At 48.1% G+C, this 14,240-nt stretch overlaps 3 protein-coding genes across 6 annotated transcripts in view; 1 reads left to right on the forward strand and 2 right to left on the reverse strand.

Moving 5' to 3' along the window:
• Positions 1-14,240, reverse strand: part of FCSK (fucose kinase) — a 129,821-nt gene that overhangs the window by 90,039 nt on the left and 25,542 nt on the right. The gene's annotated exons all lie outside the window — the stretch shown is intronic.
• The window catches only part of COG4 (component of oligomeric golgi complex 4), a 39,627-nt gene that overhangs the window by 16,421 nt on the left and 8,966 nt on the right, over positions 1-14,240 (forward strand). Inside the window, exons 13-19 of one of the 4 annotated variants that reach the window (XM_083370449.1) lie at positions 3,411-3,473; positions 5,516-5,632; positions 6,196-6,288; positions 7,142-7,225; positions 7,469-7,570; positions 12,180-12,308; positions 12,431-13,084. In XM_083370449.1, coding sequence (XP_083226575.1) covers positions 3,411-3,473; positions 5,516-5,632; positions 6,196-6,288; positions 7,142-7,225; positions 7,469-7,570; positions 12,180-12,308; positions 12,431-12,565 — 723 coding nt within the window. In that variant the 3' untranslated portion in view covers positions 12,566-13,084. Of the gene's footprint in view, positions 1-3,410; positions 3,474-5,515; positions 5,633-6,195; positions 6,289-7,141; positions 7,226-7,468; positions 7,571-8,296; positions 8,475-12,179; positions 12,309-12,430; positions 13,085-14,240 lie in introns of those variants that run through there. The other 3 variants (XM_083370451.1, XM_083370448.1, XM_083370450.1) reach the window with 3 other exon arrangements.
• On the reverse strand, positions 2-3,404 carry LOC310645046 (uncharacterized protein). Its single transcript, XM_083370455.1, has 2 exons — positions 1,676-3,404; positions 2-1,405 (listed from the first exon to the last, which is right to left on the reverse strand). Exons 1-2 carry the CDS (start codon positions 2,610-2,612, stop codon positions 264-266), a joined length of 2,079 nt encoding a protein of 692 aa, XP_083226581.1. The 5' UTR covers positions 2,613-3,404; the 3' UTR covers positions 2-263.

Consider the following 14,240-nt stretch of genomic DNA (forward strand, 5'->3'; position numbering starts at 1 on the left):
AGGGTCTTCCAGAGAGCCGGTGTGGCTGGGGTTGAGGGCCAAGCAAACGGGACTGTTGAAAGGCGGTTGGAAGCACCAACACAGCATCATACAAAATATTTGTCTTATTCAAGTACCTGGTAGACAATTTCTGTTTATTTATTTATTTATTTATTTGATTTGTATACTGCCCTTCTCCCTAAGGACTCAGGGTGGTGAACAGTGAACATAAATAACAGAATGCACAAATAGTTATCTTAAAACAATAATTAAAACAGAACCCGTCAGACCAGACCGGATTGCTTAAACAGATATGTTTTAAGGTCGCGTCGGAAGGAGCGAAGGTCGGCAGCCATCCGGAGCTCAACCGGTAAACGGTTCCATAGATCAGGCGCGCTCACAGAGAACGCCCTCCCTCTGGGAGCCACCAGATGGCATTCTCCGAATGGCGGCACCCTTAGGAGGCCCTCTCTGTGGGAGCGCACTGGACGGAGGGACGTTGACGCTGGCAGCAGGTGATTCCTAAGGTACTCCAGACCCATGCCATGTAGGGCTTTGAAAACCATTACCAGCACCTTGAATCTTATCCGGAGGACAACTGGGAGCCAATGCAGTTCACGGAGTAGGGGTGTAACATGGGAGTATCGGGAGACTCCCAACACAACTCTCGCGGCTGCATTCTGTACCAGTTGGAGCCTCCGAGTGGTCCCCAAGGGCAGCCCCATGTAAAGAGCATTGCAGTAGTCTAAACGAGAGGTCACGAGTGCATGAGTGACCGTACGTAGGGCATCTCGGTCTAGATAGGGCCGTAATTGGCGAACCAGGCGAACCTGGGTAAAGGCTCCCCTAGTCACAGCTGTTATGTGGTCTTCCAAGGAAAGCTGTGAATCTAAGAGGACTCCCAAGTTGCGGGCCCTATCTGTGGAGGGTAATAACTTACCCCCTATAGAAAGAGATGGAATGTTCTGAATATCTCGAGATGCCGGTACGTACAGCCACTCAGTCTTGTCGGGGTTCAGTTGAAGCCTGTTCTTCCCCATCCAGACCCGAACTGCTTCTAGGCAACGGGCCATCACATCAAGGGCATCACTGAGGTGGTTTGGGGTCGAAATAAAAAGCTGGGTATCATCAGCGTACTGGTGATACCCGATTCCAAAACCACGAATGACCTCACCCAGCGGCTTCATGTAGATGTTGAACAGGAGAGGCAAGAGGACCGACCCCTGAGGGACTCCACAAGTGAGAGGCCTCGAGCTCGATCTCTGCCCTCCTGTTAATACCGACTGCGAGCGTCCCATGAGATAGGAGAACCACTGGAGAACCGTGCCTCCCACTCCCAATCCCCTGAGACGCTGCAGTAAGATACCATGGTCGATGGTATCAAAAGCCGCTGAGAGGTCTAGGAGAACTAGGACAGAGGAACAGCCTCTGTCCCGAGCTCTCCAGAGATCATTTATTAGTGCGACCAATGCCGTCTCTGTGCTGTGTCCGGGCCTGAAACCCGATTGGTATGGGTCCAGATAGTCAGTTTCCTCCAGAACCGAAGGGAGCTGATGTGCCACCACACTCTCAACAACCTTAGCAAGAAAGCAAAGGTTGGAGACCGGACGAAAGTTGTTTAATATAGTTGGGTCCAAGGTAGGCTTCTTGAGGAGGGGTCTCACCACCGCTTCTTTCAAGATGGAGGGGAAACAACCCTCACTCAGGGAGGCGGATATCACCATCTGGAGCCAGATTCGTGTTCCCTCTCGAGCAAAATAAACCAGCCAAGAAGGGCACGGATCTAATAAACAAGTGGTGGAGCTCAGTTTCCTCATAATTCTGTCCACTTCCTTTGGGGTCACAGGATCGAACTCGTCCCATTTAACATTGACGAGATCACCCATGTTCTGATCGTTAGACTCTGCCCAGTCGGAGTCTAAGCCGGTCCGAATCCGAGTGATTTTATCCGACAGATGTTGGCAAAACTCCTCGGCACGACCCTGTAAGGGATCCTCCCTCACCTCTTGATTAAGGAGGGAGCGAGTTATCTTAAACAAGGTGGCCGGGCAATTATCTGCGGATGCAATGAGTGTAGCGAAGTAATTGGACCTTGCCATCCTCATTGCTGCGAGATAAGATCTAGTAAAGGATCTTAGACGTGATCGGTCGGATTCAGATCGGGTAGATCTCCAACGGCTCTCTAGGCCCCGTCTCTGACGCTTCATCTCCCGTAGCTCCATGGAAAACCATGGAGCGAACTGGGATCTGCATCGGGTCAGGGGCCGCAAGGGAACAACTCGGTTAAGTGCATCCGTGGCAGCCTTTTCCCAGGCTTCCACTAAGGCATCAACCGAGCTGTGAGCAAAGGAGGCAGGTGGAGACCCCAATGCTGCCTGGAACTTCTCAGGGTTCATTAAGCGCCTGGGACGGAACCATCTTGATGGTTCCACAACTCCACAACGAGGGGTGGCATAGTAGAAGACCAGTCTCAGGAGATGATGATCGGTCCATGACGGTGTAATAATAGGGGAACCCCCACCAAGATCATCTAACCATCGTCTAGATAGAAAAACCAAATCAAGCGTGTGGCCTCCTACATGAGTCGGGCCCTGAATTACTTGTATCAGGTCCATGGCCGTCATGGAAGCCATGAACTCTCGGGCTAACTCAGATGATCCTCCTAGGGATGGTAGGTTGAAGTCACCCAAAACTAAACTTGGGGAATTCAACCACCAGCCCCGAGAGGATATCGAGAAGCTCAGGCAGGGCCTTTGCTGTGCGACTAGGCGGAATGTATATCAGCAGTAAGCCTAGCTGTGACCTAGGGCCACATCTTAGGAGGAGGGATTCACACCCGGCTATTTGTACGATGGTGGTCTCCTGAGGACAAAGAGTCTTTCTTATAACTGCTGCCACTCCCCCGCCCCTACCCTGAACCCGAGGTCGGTGAAGCACTCGGAAGTCTGGTGGGCAGAGATCAGAGAAAAGGAGAAGAGAAAGAGAAAAGGAGGTTGAAATGTTGTTTCGCATCCAAGAGCCCACCTGTTAGACCTTGTACTAAGAAACAACAAGGGAGCAAGTGGATGGCAGCACCACAGGCCAAGGCCTGGGCCTGATGATCGAATGCATGGAATTCTCTTTGCAGTAGCCTCCCCCAAGGAATTGTGCCTGGCCTGTAGGGCTGCTGGGAATGGAAACACCTCCATCGGTTGAGCCACTCTCTTTCTTTTCCTGGATGGGGAACAGCCTGGTGCTGGGTTTTAAGAGCCAGCTGGTTCTGAGAGGGAAAAGGAAGTTGAGGATCAGCTGCCTGAGCACACGGACCCTCTTTTCTGGCAAAGGAAACTCCATGCCGAGTTTCTTAGAGGAGCGATGACTGAAATGCTGACCATGGAGACAAAGGCCCTTTTGGCATGGCTGCTCTGACAGCTCTGCTTACTCTGTTTCAGGTGACTTTAAACAATGTGGAGGCCTGCAGTGAGAACATAATGACCCTGAAGAAAACCCTGGAGGTACTTTTGGGCGCTGAGCTCTTGGCTGGAAGCAGCAGGTCTTGGTGTCGCTTCAAACCCGTCTTGGGGCTTACAGTTGCAAGAAAAAGTATGTGAACCCTTTGGGATTACGTGGAGTTTTGCATGAATTGGCCATAAAATGCTCTCTAAACGTCATGTAAGTCACAACAATAGAAAAACACAGTCTGCTTAAAATAATACTGCACAAACATTAGCTGTTGCCATGTTTTAATTGAACATAACATGTAAACATTCACAGTGCAGGGTAGAAAAAGTATGTGAACCCCTAGCCTAATGACGTCTCCAAGAGCTAATTGGAGCCAGGAGTGAGCCAACCTTGACTCCAATCAGTGTGATGATATTGGATGTGTTGCTGACAGCTGTCCTGCCCTTTAAAAACACACACCTGTTTTGGGTTTACTGGTCTCAAGAAGCACTGTCTGATGTGAACCATGCCTCGCAGAAAAGAGCTCTCAGAAGACCTACGATCAAGAATTGTTGACTTGCATGAAGCTGGAAAGGGTTACAAAAGTATCTCCAAAAGCCTTGATGTTCATGTGTCCACGGTAAGACAGACTGTCTACAAATGGAGAAAGTTTAGCACTGTTGCTACTCTCCCTAGGCGTGGTCGTCCTGTAAAAATGACTGCAAGAGCACAGCGCATAATGCTTAATGAGGTAAAGAAGAATCCTAGTGTCAGCTAAAGACCTACAGAAATCTCTGGCACATGCTAACATTTTTGTTGACAATAAGGAAAACATTAAACAAGAATGGAGTACATGGGAGGACACCACGGAGGAAGCCATTGCTGTCCAAAAAAAAAAATTGCAGCACATTTGAAGTTTGCAAAAGAGCACCTGGATGTTCCACAGCACTACTGGGAAAATATACTGTGGACAGATGAAACCAAAATTGAGTTGTTTGGGGAAAACACACAACACTATGTGTGGAGAAAAAAAGGCACAGCACACCAACATCAAAACCTCATCCCCACTGTAAAACATGGCGGAGGGAGCATCATGGTTTGGGGCTGCTTTGCTGCCTCAGGGCCTGGACGGATTGTTGTCATTGACGGGAAAATGAATTCCAGAGTTTATCAGGACATTTTGCAGGAAAACGTATGACCATCTGTCTGCCAACTGAAGCTCCTCAGAGGATGGGTGATGCAACAGGACAATGACCCAAAACATACAAGTAATTCAACAAAACAGTGGCTTCAACAGAACAGTATACGCCTTCTGGAGTGGCCCAGTCAGAGTCCTGACCTCAACCCGATTGAAATGCTGTGGCATGACCTTAAGAGAACGATTCACACCAGACATCCCAAGAATATTGCTACACTGAAACAGTTTTGTGAAGAGCAGTGGTCCAAAATTACTGCAGATCATTGTGCAGGTCTGATCTGCAACTACAGGAAACGTTTGGTTGAGGTTATTGCTGCCAAAGGAGGGTCAACCAGTTATTAAGTCCAAAGGTTCACATACTTTTTCCACCCTGCACTGTGAATGTTTACATGTTACGTTCAATTAAAACATGACAACAGCTAATGTTTGTGTAGTATTATTTTAAGCAGACTTGTGTTTTTCTATTGTTGTGACTTACATGACGTTTAGAACGCATTTTATGGCCAATTCATGCAAAACTCCATGTAATCCCAAAGGGTTCACATACTTTTTCTTGCAACTGTAAATACAATAATTCCTAGAATCACTTCATCTCAACTAGAAGTCTGGCTTTGTTTTGGGAGGTCCTGCCTGGCTTATCCCAAAGGTGGGTACCCAAACAAAGCAGGATATAAACGATTTGTGTAAAAAAACAAGGATGCTGAGTTTGGAGCAAGGAGTTGTGACGCCTGGCTGGGGGGCCACATCCAGAGTCTTAGATTACATGGGAAATGGGAGGAAGAGTTGAGCAGCTGGAGAGCCTCCCTGTGGGTGGGCTGCCACCCCACCTTCTCTTGCTGTGTGTCAGTTCCATCGAACTTGAGGTTTTCCTTCTGCAGAGCAATTCCTGTTTGCAGCTGGATTTCTGCTTCCCTGCAGAGCGACTGTTCTGAGCTCCTCGGCCAGGGCTTTGGAGGAGAGCAGGCCCGGCTCAAGTTGGAAAGCTGCCTTTCGGACATGGATGCCGTCTCCAGCAAGTTTCGTGACCTACTGCAGGTGAGCTTTGGACCCTTGGAGCGTTGCCTGTCCCGAGGCCCCCCAGGAGGAAGTGAAGCCAGCCAGTGGGCAGGAGGTGACCTCCTCCGGGCTACAAGAGTCTCTTCCACTCACCCACATTGTGCTGAGCATGTCTCCGCTTCAGCTCAGACAGATGATCCTGCAGATGGTGCAGGTTAATAAAAACAAAGACAAATAGGCTGAAAAATAGTTTTTTATCCCAGAACTGTAACCATATTAAATACCACAGTATAGTGCAACCTTGAAATGCAATATTGGGGGCAGCGCAATGGTGAATAGAATGTGAAGGATGTGTGTACACAAGGTATGTTCTTATTTGTGGTTTTTCCTTGTTTGCATTGTGCACTGCGGACAGCACTTAATTTTGTTGTGGGTTACACAATGACATTATTTTATTCTATTCTGATACCATTCTTGAAATATGAGCAGCTTCTCTGCACCTGAAGGCTGAGGGTCTGCACCTTTGCCAGGATCAGCTCCCAGGTGGCTGCCGTGTATAGGGGAGCCAGGGGGCCTAATGACTGACCCTTGATCTCTCTCAGGAAGGCCTGAATGAACTCAATAACTCGGCAGTCAAACCGCAGGTGAAGCCCTGGATTAACCTCTTCCTGTCTGTATCCCACAACATTGAGGAGGTGAGTGCGCTGTCCTTATTTGCTTGACTGAATGCAGGAGGCTGGAGAAACACAGTTCTCACCACACTGAACTCAGTTGAGGCTATATAGGGGTAAAGATGTGGTGGAATCGGAATGCTGCTGGGGGAGAGATAGCTTGAAGATGACATATTGTGGTCATTAGTAAAATATGAACAGCCCAGGAAGGCTGAGGAGGAATCTCAAGATTGTCCTCCTTGACACACTTGGCGTAAGAGGGAGGGAAGGGGGCCTCGATGCAGCAGAGGTCCAACATTGCTTGTGGTGTCTGTTCCCTTACCTGGCCTACCTGAAGAGCTGATATGGAGAAGCCTCTGAAATTAGCCTGAGGTGGAGGGGAAGGAGAACAGAACGGGCCTGGGGGGGCTCACTTTCCCTTGGGGTGGGGGGGCTGTCCTTTCAGGGACTCCCTTCCTGCATGCTGGGTTTCTTCCTTCCTTCATCATCTCCCCGCTGCGATTCTTTTAGAGCTGAGCATCTCCCTGGGGAACAGCCTTGCCCCCACCCTTTGGTTTGTCCTGCTGAGCAGAAGCAGCAGGAACTGGGCCGGGGGCTGGCAAGCCTTTGCCAGGCAGGCCAAGTCTTTGGAATGTCTCTGGAGGAGTAGCAGTGGCTGGGCATGCATTGAGCAACACAGGACTCTTGTGTGGCTAAGACCCATCAGTCCTGTTCCTTTGCTGCACCTGGTTTTGATGAAAACAGAATTGATATGGTGCCTCTGAGAAAGTTGTGGTAGGCCGGCTGGAGCCGCCCCCGCAACCCCCAGTGCTCAAGGGAGGCAGAGGAAGGGAATGTTTTGTAGAGAGACCAACTCTGCTCTCTGTTGCTCTTTCAGGAAGAGTTTAATGACTATGAAGCCAACGACCCCTGGGTGCAGCAGTTCATTCTTAACCTGGAACAGCAGATGGGGGAATTCAAGGTACGTTCGAGGCACGAGGTGGCAGGGAATTCCTCAAAGGGGAATTGGCCCCTTTGGCACGTAGACATGGGTCACTTCAAGGAGAAGGCAACTGCCCAGTGGAAGGGCCAGGGCACTTGGCAGCCTTTTCCCTGGACACACTAGCCTACTTGCTGGACAAGAGGCTGCATTGTCCCCCGGCCTGCCTTGGTCTGGTTCTGGCAATGGTGCCATCCTGAACCAAGTCTTCTCCCTCCTCTGCAGGCAGGATTGTCCCCTGTGATCTACGACAGCCTCACCAGCCTAATGACCAGCCTAGTCGCTCTGGAGCTGGAGAAGGTTGTTCTCAAGTCCACCTTCAGTCGGGTAAGATGGGGTGGGGAGTGTCAGCAAAGCCAACCTGCAGACTGATTGCAAGACATGCCAACATTACAATCTGAGACTTTAATTATTATTTTTTAATAAATATTTTTTAAATTTTGTAGTTTTACAATCAAATACTTAATAGACAACGTGTTCTCTGGGTCCATTAGTAATTCAGTAGTATATATTATCTTCTTCAGTCTAATCCACGGGTCGGCAACCCGCGCCTCCGGAGCCTCATGCAGCTCTTTCAGCCATCTCTTGAGGCTCCCAGCCTCCTCTGCCATTTGCAGACAGACAGACAGACAGACAGAGAGAGGCACTTGTGCTTCCCTTCTCTCTCTCTCTCTCTCTCTCTCTCTCTCTCTCTCTCTCTCATATGCAGACTTGCCCCCTCACGGGGCTCCTGATTGGCCCTGCGCCCAGGCGCCCTGGGAGAAGGGCAACCAGGAAGTCCCTTTCCCAGGCTGGCCCTGTCCGAGGCTCACGTGGCCAGGGAGCTGCGCGGGGTAGCCCCGGGATCCCCCCTGGGAGCGGCCCGCCGGAGCCTCCACTGAGTGGCTCTCCTGCAAGCCGCGGCCTCAAGGGAGCTCAGCTCCTGCGATCTCCAGCTGGCCGGGAAGGTGCGCTGGAGTCCTGGCTGCCGGGAAGGCGATAGGCCCGCTCCTCTCCCATCGCCCAGAAGAGGTAAACAATTAATCCCCATTGCTGGGTTTTCCCCGGATGCAGGGCTTATATTGATGGCAGAGTCGCAGCGAGGGAGAAAGGGGGAGAGAGAGAGAGAGAAGCTCCTTCGGACTAACAGACAGCAGCTCGGCCGTGGCGTGCAGACATCACGCCTGCCCAGGACTAGCCAGGTTCCCAGCCGCGAGCCCCGTCTGGGAAGACACCTGTAGCTCCGCTGCAGGCAAGCAAAACTGACTTGGCATATGGTGGAGACCCATTCTTTTTTTAAACACACGCAGCTTCCCTGCGGTCTCTGACAAATGCTGTCCATGCAAAGCCTTTGTTTCTGTTATTTTTATAATGCTCTCTGTTTTCACAGCCTGCAGCAATTTTTCTGTACTTGGATTCACATAGTCATTCAAGCTTCGTTTTTCTTCTACAGTTTGGTGGTTTTGCAATAGCCCTCTGCCCCCTAGTCTTCTTGGCAGGTACAACCTGTCGATGTCACTTTGTGGATGTAAAGCGTGGTGCATATTCAAAAGTTTACACGTTTTCTGGTCTAGGTGTTCCAGTTCAGTCCAGTTGATAATTCCACCTGGGTAGCGTATCACTGGGACTTCCCATTTATTAATAGCTTTAATTATGTTTCTAGCATTTAGCTTTGATTTTAATATTTTGTGGACTCTCCTGATGTATTCCTTTTGCGTTGATTCTTTGACTTTTCCATTCAAGATGTTATCTGCTTCCAATATGCCTAGGTATTTGTAACTGTCATCCTTTGCTAGTGCTTTCACAATACTTCCATTTTCCTATTCCTTCTATTTTTCCTCATTGGATGGATAATATAGCATATTTTCCAAGTCCAAAGTTCATTCTGATGTCGCTGCTAAACAGTTGAACTGCATTGAGTATTGATTCAAGTTCAGTGTGGCTTTTCGCATACAGTTTTAAGTTATCCATGTATAGTAGTTGGTTTATCTTGCCATGCTGGCATGAGATGTATCCCAGTTTTGTGTTTCGTAATATTATTGTCAATGGAATTAATGCGATGTTGAATAGTAGTGGTGAAAGTGAGTCCCCTTGGGAGATTCCCCGTCTGATGTTGATTTCACCAATGTTCTCCCCATTTGCTGTTATAACTGTTTTCTCGTCTAGACCTCTCGTCAAACATTAAAAATAGTTTTTTGTCTTTTGTAGCTGGGTATGGGACATCTATTTCATGTATTATAGGTGGTCTTTATAGTAGAAATTGTTTGTAAGGTAAGAATTTATAGTCCAAGGTGTTTCATCATGTCGTATAATAACATATGCTTCTCATGTAAAGAATAGGAAAGCAATCCCCAAGTATAGCTCTGAAAGTCCGTAAAAGTTTACATTCATAGTTCAAACAGGCCAGATATGCCGCACAGAAGTTCCTTCTTTGCAGCTGGGTTTTTCACAGGTGGTAACTGTCAAGGTCAGAGAACTTTTTCTGGAGTCTGAGCTTCAAGCCAAGTCTCTTTTTAGGCAATAACAAATTGTAATATCACACTTCGCCACAAGATGTCACCAACGCCGTTTAAAGTTTTTTAAATCCAAAAATTTTATGTTAGTGTTTCAAGTCTTATTTCTTTTTTTAGATAAAAAACAAATGTCTCCAATGAGAAAAGGAATACTTTTAGTCCCCAGGTTTCAAAAGAATATACATCTAATTAGATTAAAATTGTTCTTATAGTTGCTCTGTTTCCCCTGGGTAGTTAGTTGCCGCTTTTCTTAGAGGGTGGGATAGAAATTCCCTTCCCTCTCTCCTCACAGGGGGAAAAATACTTTGGGCAGCTTTTACAGGAAAAAGTACTTAAAATCTTAAAGAGAGGGTCAGATCTCACCCAGTTTCATCTGCGTTGCTTTACAGGTGCTTGATGGTGATTTTGACTTTGGCTGTCAGCAGCTTAGTGACGGGCCATATTGGTATGGCCGGTCTTTCCCCTGCCGGTTTGGAGAGTTTCCCCGGATCAAATGGGGGTCCCTTCCTTGCTTGTCGCCCCTACAGGGCGACTTTTAACCCTTTGCAGGATCCCCCAGCAGAACAAATTAGGACGCGAAAGACGGAGCTCGTCTTCCTGCATCCGCGGCAATGGCAAACCAGAAGTCCAAATCCTTTAGAATCTTGATACTGTCCACTAAAGTGTTTGCTGTCCCCACAATTTACTGGGTCTGTTGTTCCACTTTATCCATATCAATTTAGTCATAGTTTGCCATCTTCTCTACTAAAACTACAGCCTCACATTCCCATAATCAGCTAAACTCATCATAATGGATTCTTGATAAAACTCTTGCTAATTTCTGACAAGTAATACATTCTTTTCTGCTTAGCAACTTTTTATGAACTTGCTCAAGAGTTTTGACTAAGAATATCATGCTTAGAAAGGATCAGCAAGATGACACCCTGGTCTTGCAGAGTCTAAACGCATTCCTGGCAGCAGTGTGTCTTTTGCTGCCACTCCTTCCTTCGCTCAGTTGCTCTTCCTGGTCCATTGCTGCATTAGCCCTTCTGAGGGGAGGACAAAAGTAAAGCAGGAGCTGAAGAGCTCGGCCTGCCTCTGCTGGAATCCCCCCATCTGCTCCATGGCATCTTGTCTGACCTTTTTGAAATGGCTCCTTTGAGATCTCGTGTGCATGGACACCCATGCTCCAGTTTCAGTATGCTCACTTCCTCCTTGCATCCCCAATGCCTTTTCCTTTTTTATCAGCTGTTCCTTATCAGTTAGGATCCAGTTTAAAAGAGATGATCCCCTTGTCTCCATTTCTCCTCTTGAAGATCCTGCAGTCTAGTCCAGGATCTGCCTTTCTTTATTATTTCTCCTTCCTCATCTGCTGAAATATCTTCCTCAGATCTGCTGCTGCTGCTTTCAGCCTCTTGCTTTGGAATGAGCTGTTTCCTCAGCCTTTACACCCTGTTCCGAGTTTCATTCCACCATTGTTTCAGTAAGGTACTAAATCACTTTTGTTTTTCACCTGATGACTTGGGTTCTATTTGTTCTCCTTATTCTGCTCATTGGCCTTCTTGGATTGTGTAACTTGGCCATTTCTTTCCTGTAAGCTCTGAGCTAGGTATTGTCGAGACTGATTTACCTTTTCACCTAGATTTTCTCTTTTGCTGATATCTGCAAAAGTGGGAGGGATGGTATCTAGGCACCTGGGAGCCAAGGCCACTGGAAGGAGAAGAGGACTGTTTCCATATCAAGAAGAAATATTACTATTGGGCAATGTGAACACCCGGTGGGTGGAGGTGAGGGAGTCTGTTGTTTAACTAAGCAAGCCTTTGAGCGGCAAAACCAGAGCTGGTTTCTCTTTCTTCTGTGCCAATGTAAATTTTCAGTCAAATATTATACTCTTGGTAAAATCATGTCTCAGGAGTTTCTGTTTCTGGAAATGCCAACTGGAGAGTTGACAGGTATACTGTTGCTGTACGGGGGAATGCCCACTTGGCAAGGGCAGAGAAGTATCTGGCCAGATGAGGATGCCCCACAGCACAGCCCCCTCGGCGTTCCGGAGCCTCTGCCTCATATCGAATAGTCACAGTGCACCACCGTCTTGGCTCTCTGAGGGCTTCTTCCCTGCTCTTCGCAGCTTAGCCCTAATGGGGTGGAAGAGGTCCAGCTTGCCCCACTCCCTGGGAAGAGAGGCTGGTTAGAGTTGGGAATCGATCTGGCTTTGAGTCCTTGTGGAGTGTGCTTGCTGATTGCGTCTGTCTCAAAGGGCCAGTGCAAGAGTGCTGTTACGGAGATGGATGGACGCTCAGGGCGACAGAGAGTAAGGGGCATCTCTGGAAGCGGGCCTTTCCCCAAACTTCTCTGCTTGGTGGAATTCAGAGGTTGATCCATTGCAGGAGGTTCAGCTGGGGCTGGGATGGGCGTCTCATGCCCAGCTGCGGGTTCAGCTGCGCTTTGCTACTTTGTTTCCTCAGCTCGGTGGGCTGCAGTTTGACAAAGAACTGAGGTCCCTGATAGCCTACCTGACTACTGTCACCACCTGGACCATCCGTGACAAGTTTGCCCGGCTCTCCCAGATGGCGACCATTCTCAATCTGGAAAGGGTGGGTCCTCCGGCTTTTACTCCCTGAGCCCGGCAGTGGGGTGGGAGGTGGGGCCGAGCCCCGTCCCAGATGAGCCGAAGACAAAACCAGGCCAGGCAGACAGTGTTTTTCTCTCCTTTTAGGTAACTGAGATCCTGGATTACTGGGGACCCAATTCGGGCCCTCTGACGTGGTGTCTGACGCCAGCAGAGGTCCGCCAAGTGCTGGCCCTCCGGGTGGATTTTCGAAGTGAAGACATCAAACGGCTACGCCTGTAGCCATCAGAGAGGAACTTCCTTTTTTAAAAAAATTGTTGCCTCTTCCTGCTAGGACTGGCTACTAAACTCAACAGAAGCTCAGCCTCTTGCCTTCTTCCTGCTAGTTCCGTGATGTTGTTCTGTTGAAAAGTGGAATTAGGAAAATTTTCCTCTCCGGCAACCTCAGCTACTATGGGGCCTTCTTTCCTGCGTTTGTGCAAGATGGTTCCCCAGTTGGCCAGCACAGCTCTGCAGAGACCCAGCACCCCTGGCTTGGGAGGGGCCGTCAGTTCGTGGCAGCCTCCCAGAAAAAAGGTTTCCTGGCAAAGGGTCTGGATCACGACTGAAGGGCCCCTTCCTCCTGGGGCTCGGCTCTCGTCTGTGGTGGGTCAAGAGCTTAGCCTGAGCGTTGGCCGGAATCTCTCACTGGTGCGGTACTCCAGAGGCCAGCAAGGAGATGGACAGGTTAGCTGACAGACCCAAAGGAATTTAAAATAAACCTAATACCATAATGCTGTTTGACAAGTTGATCGTGTTCAGGTATGGGCACAATGCTTAAAGAGCTGAAATGGGCGCAGAAATGGGCAACTTACAGAGGTGCTTTCACAGATTAGGCTTTTTATTCAGGAGAAAAGAGGGAAAACAGCAAGGTTCCAATATTTGAGGGGCTGCCACAAAGATGGTGGGGTCTGCCTATGGTGGGGGGGGGAGAGGAGAGGCTATAAAAGAATGTGGTTTGGGTGGGGGAAGGGGAAAAAGACATCAGGAAAGGTTTAATCCCTTTAAACAAATGTAATTAGTTTTACCCCCTTTAATTGAGTCTGTGGCTTTTAGAAAGTTTTCTTTGAAGGTAAAGGCTTAATTTAAAGCTAAAGCTTTTTTCAATTGGAGCCTTTCTGTCTGAGATTGCAACACTGGCAAGTGACAGCCTGAGGCAGCTTAAAGAGAAAAAAAGGAGTTTGTGTTTCTTTATTTTCTTGCTTTGCACTTGATTCCTGTGTCTTTAAGGGTACAGGGAAGGGATGGGGGGGTGCATTCTTACTACACTGTGGAAGAGCTCAGAAGGGCCAACCAGCTAGCTCAGGAGTCTGCAAACTTAGAAATGTTAAGACCTGTGGACTTCAACCCCCAGAATTCCTCAACCAGCCATGAGGGCTAAGGAATTCTGGGAGTTGAAGTCCACAAGTCTTGAATACCAAGTGTGAAGATCCCTGAACTAGCTAGTAGTGGTGCATATTAATAAACATGGATAAATTGATCATACATTTGTCAGTGCAAAGGGAAAGTGATCAGCAAAGGAACAGCCACTGAAGAAATTAAAACTGGTACCTTTTTTCTACAGTTTGTAATATTTTATTAGATTATAGAATAAAATACAAAAGCAAATAGTAGGACACAGTGGGGAGCAAAAAGGGGGGAAAATGAGGGGGAGAAGGGAAAAACATATTCCTCTGTTACAGTAGAAGGAGGCATTAACATTGAACCTCAACTTTTTACTTTTCCATAATATAAACTAGCCATTTCTATAACAACAAATGAATCTAATCAGTAAAACCCAAAATCCCCCCTTCTTTTTAGTCATCAAGTTTTTGATACCTTGCTAAGCACTGGTGGTAGTACTCAAATATTGTCATGTCCTAAATGTGGTACAATCTGAAAAGGTTGAAAAGCCCTGCTCCAAAGCACCTGAAGGCAG

The sequence above is a fragment of the Vipera ursinii genome, assembly GCF_947247035.1.
Source record: "Vipera ursinii genome assembly, chromosome: 10".
Lineage (NCBI taxonomy): Eukaryota > Metazoa > Chordata > Lepidosauria > Squamata > Viperidae > Vipera > Vipera ursinii.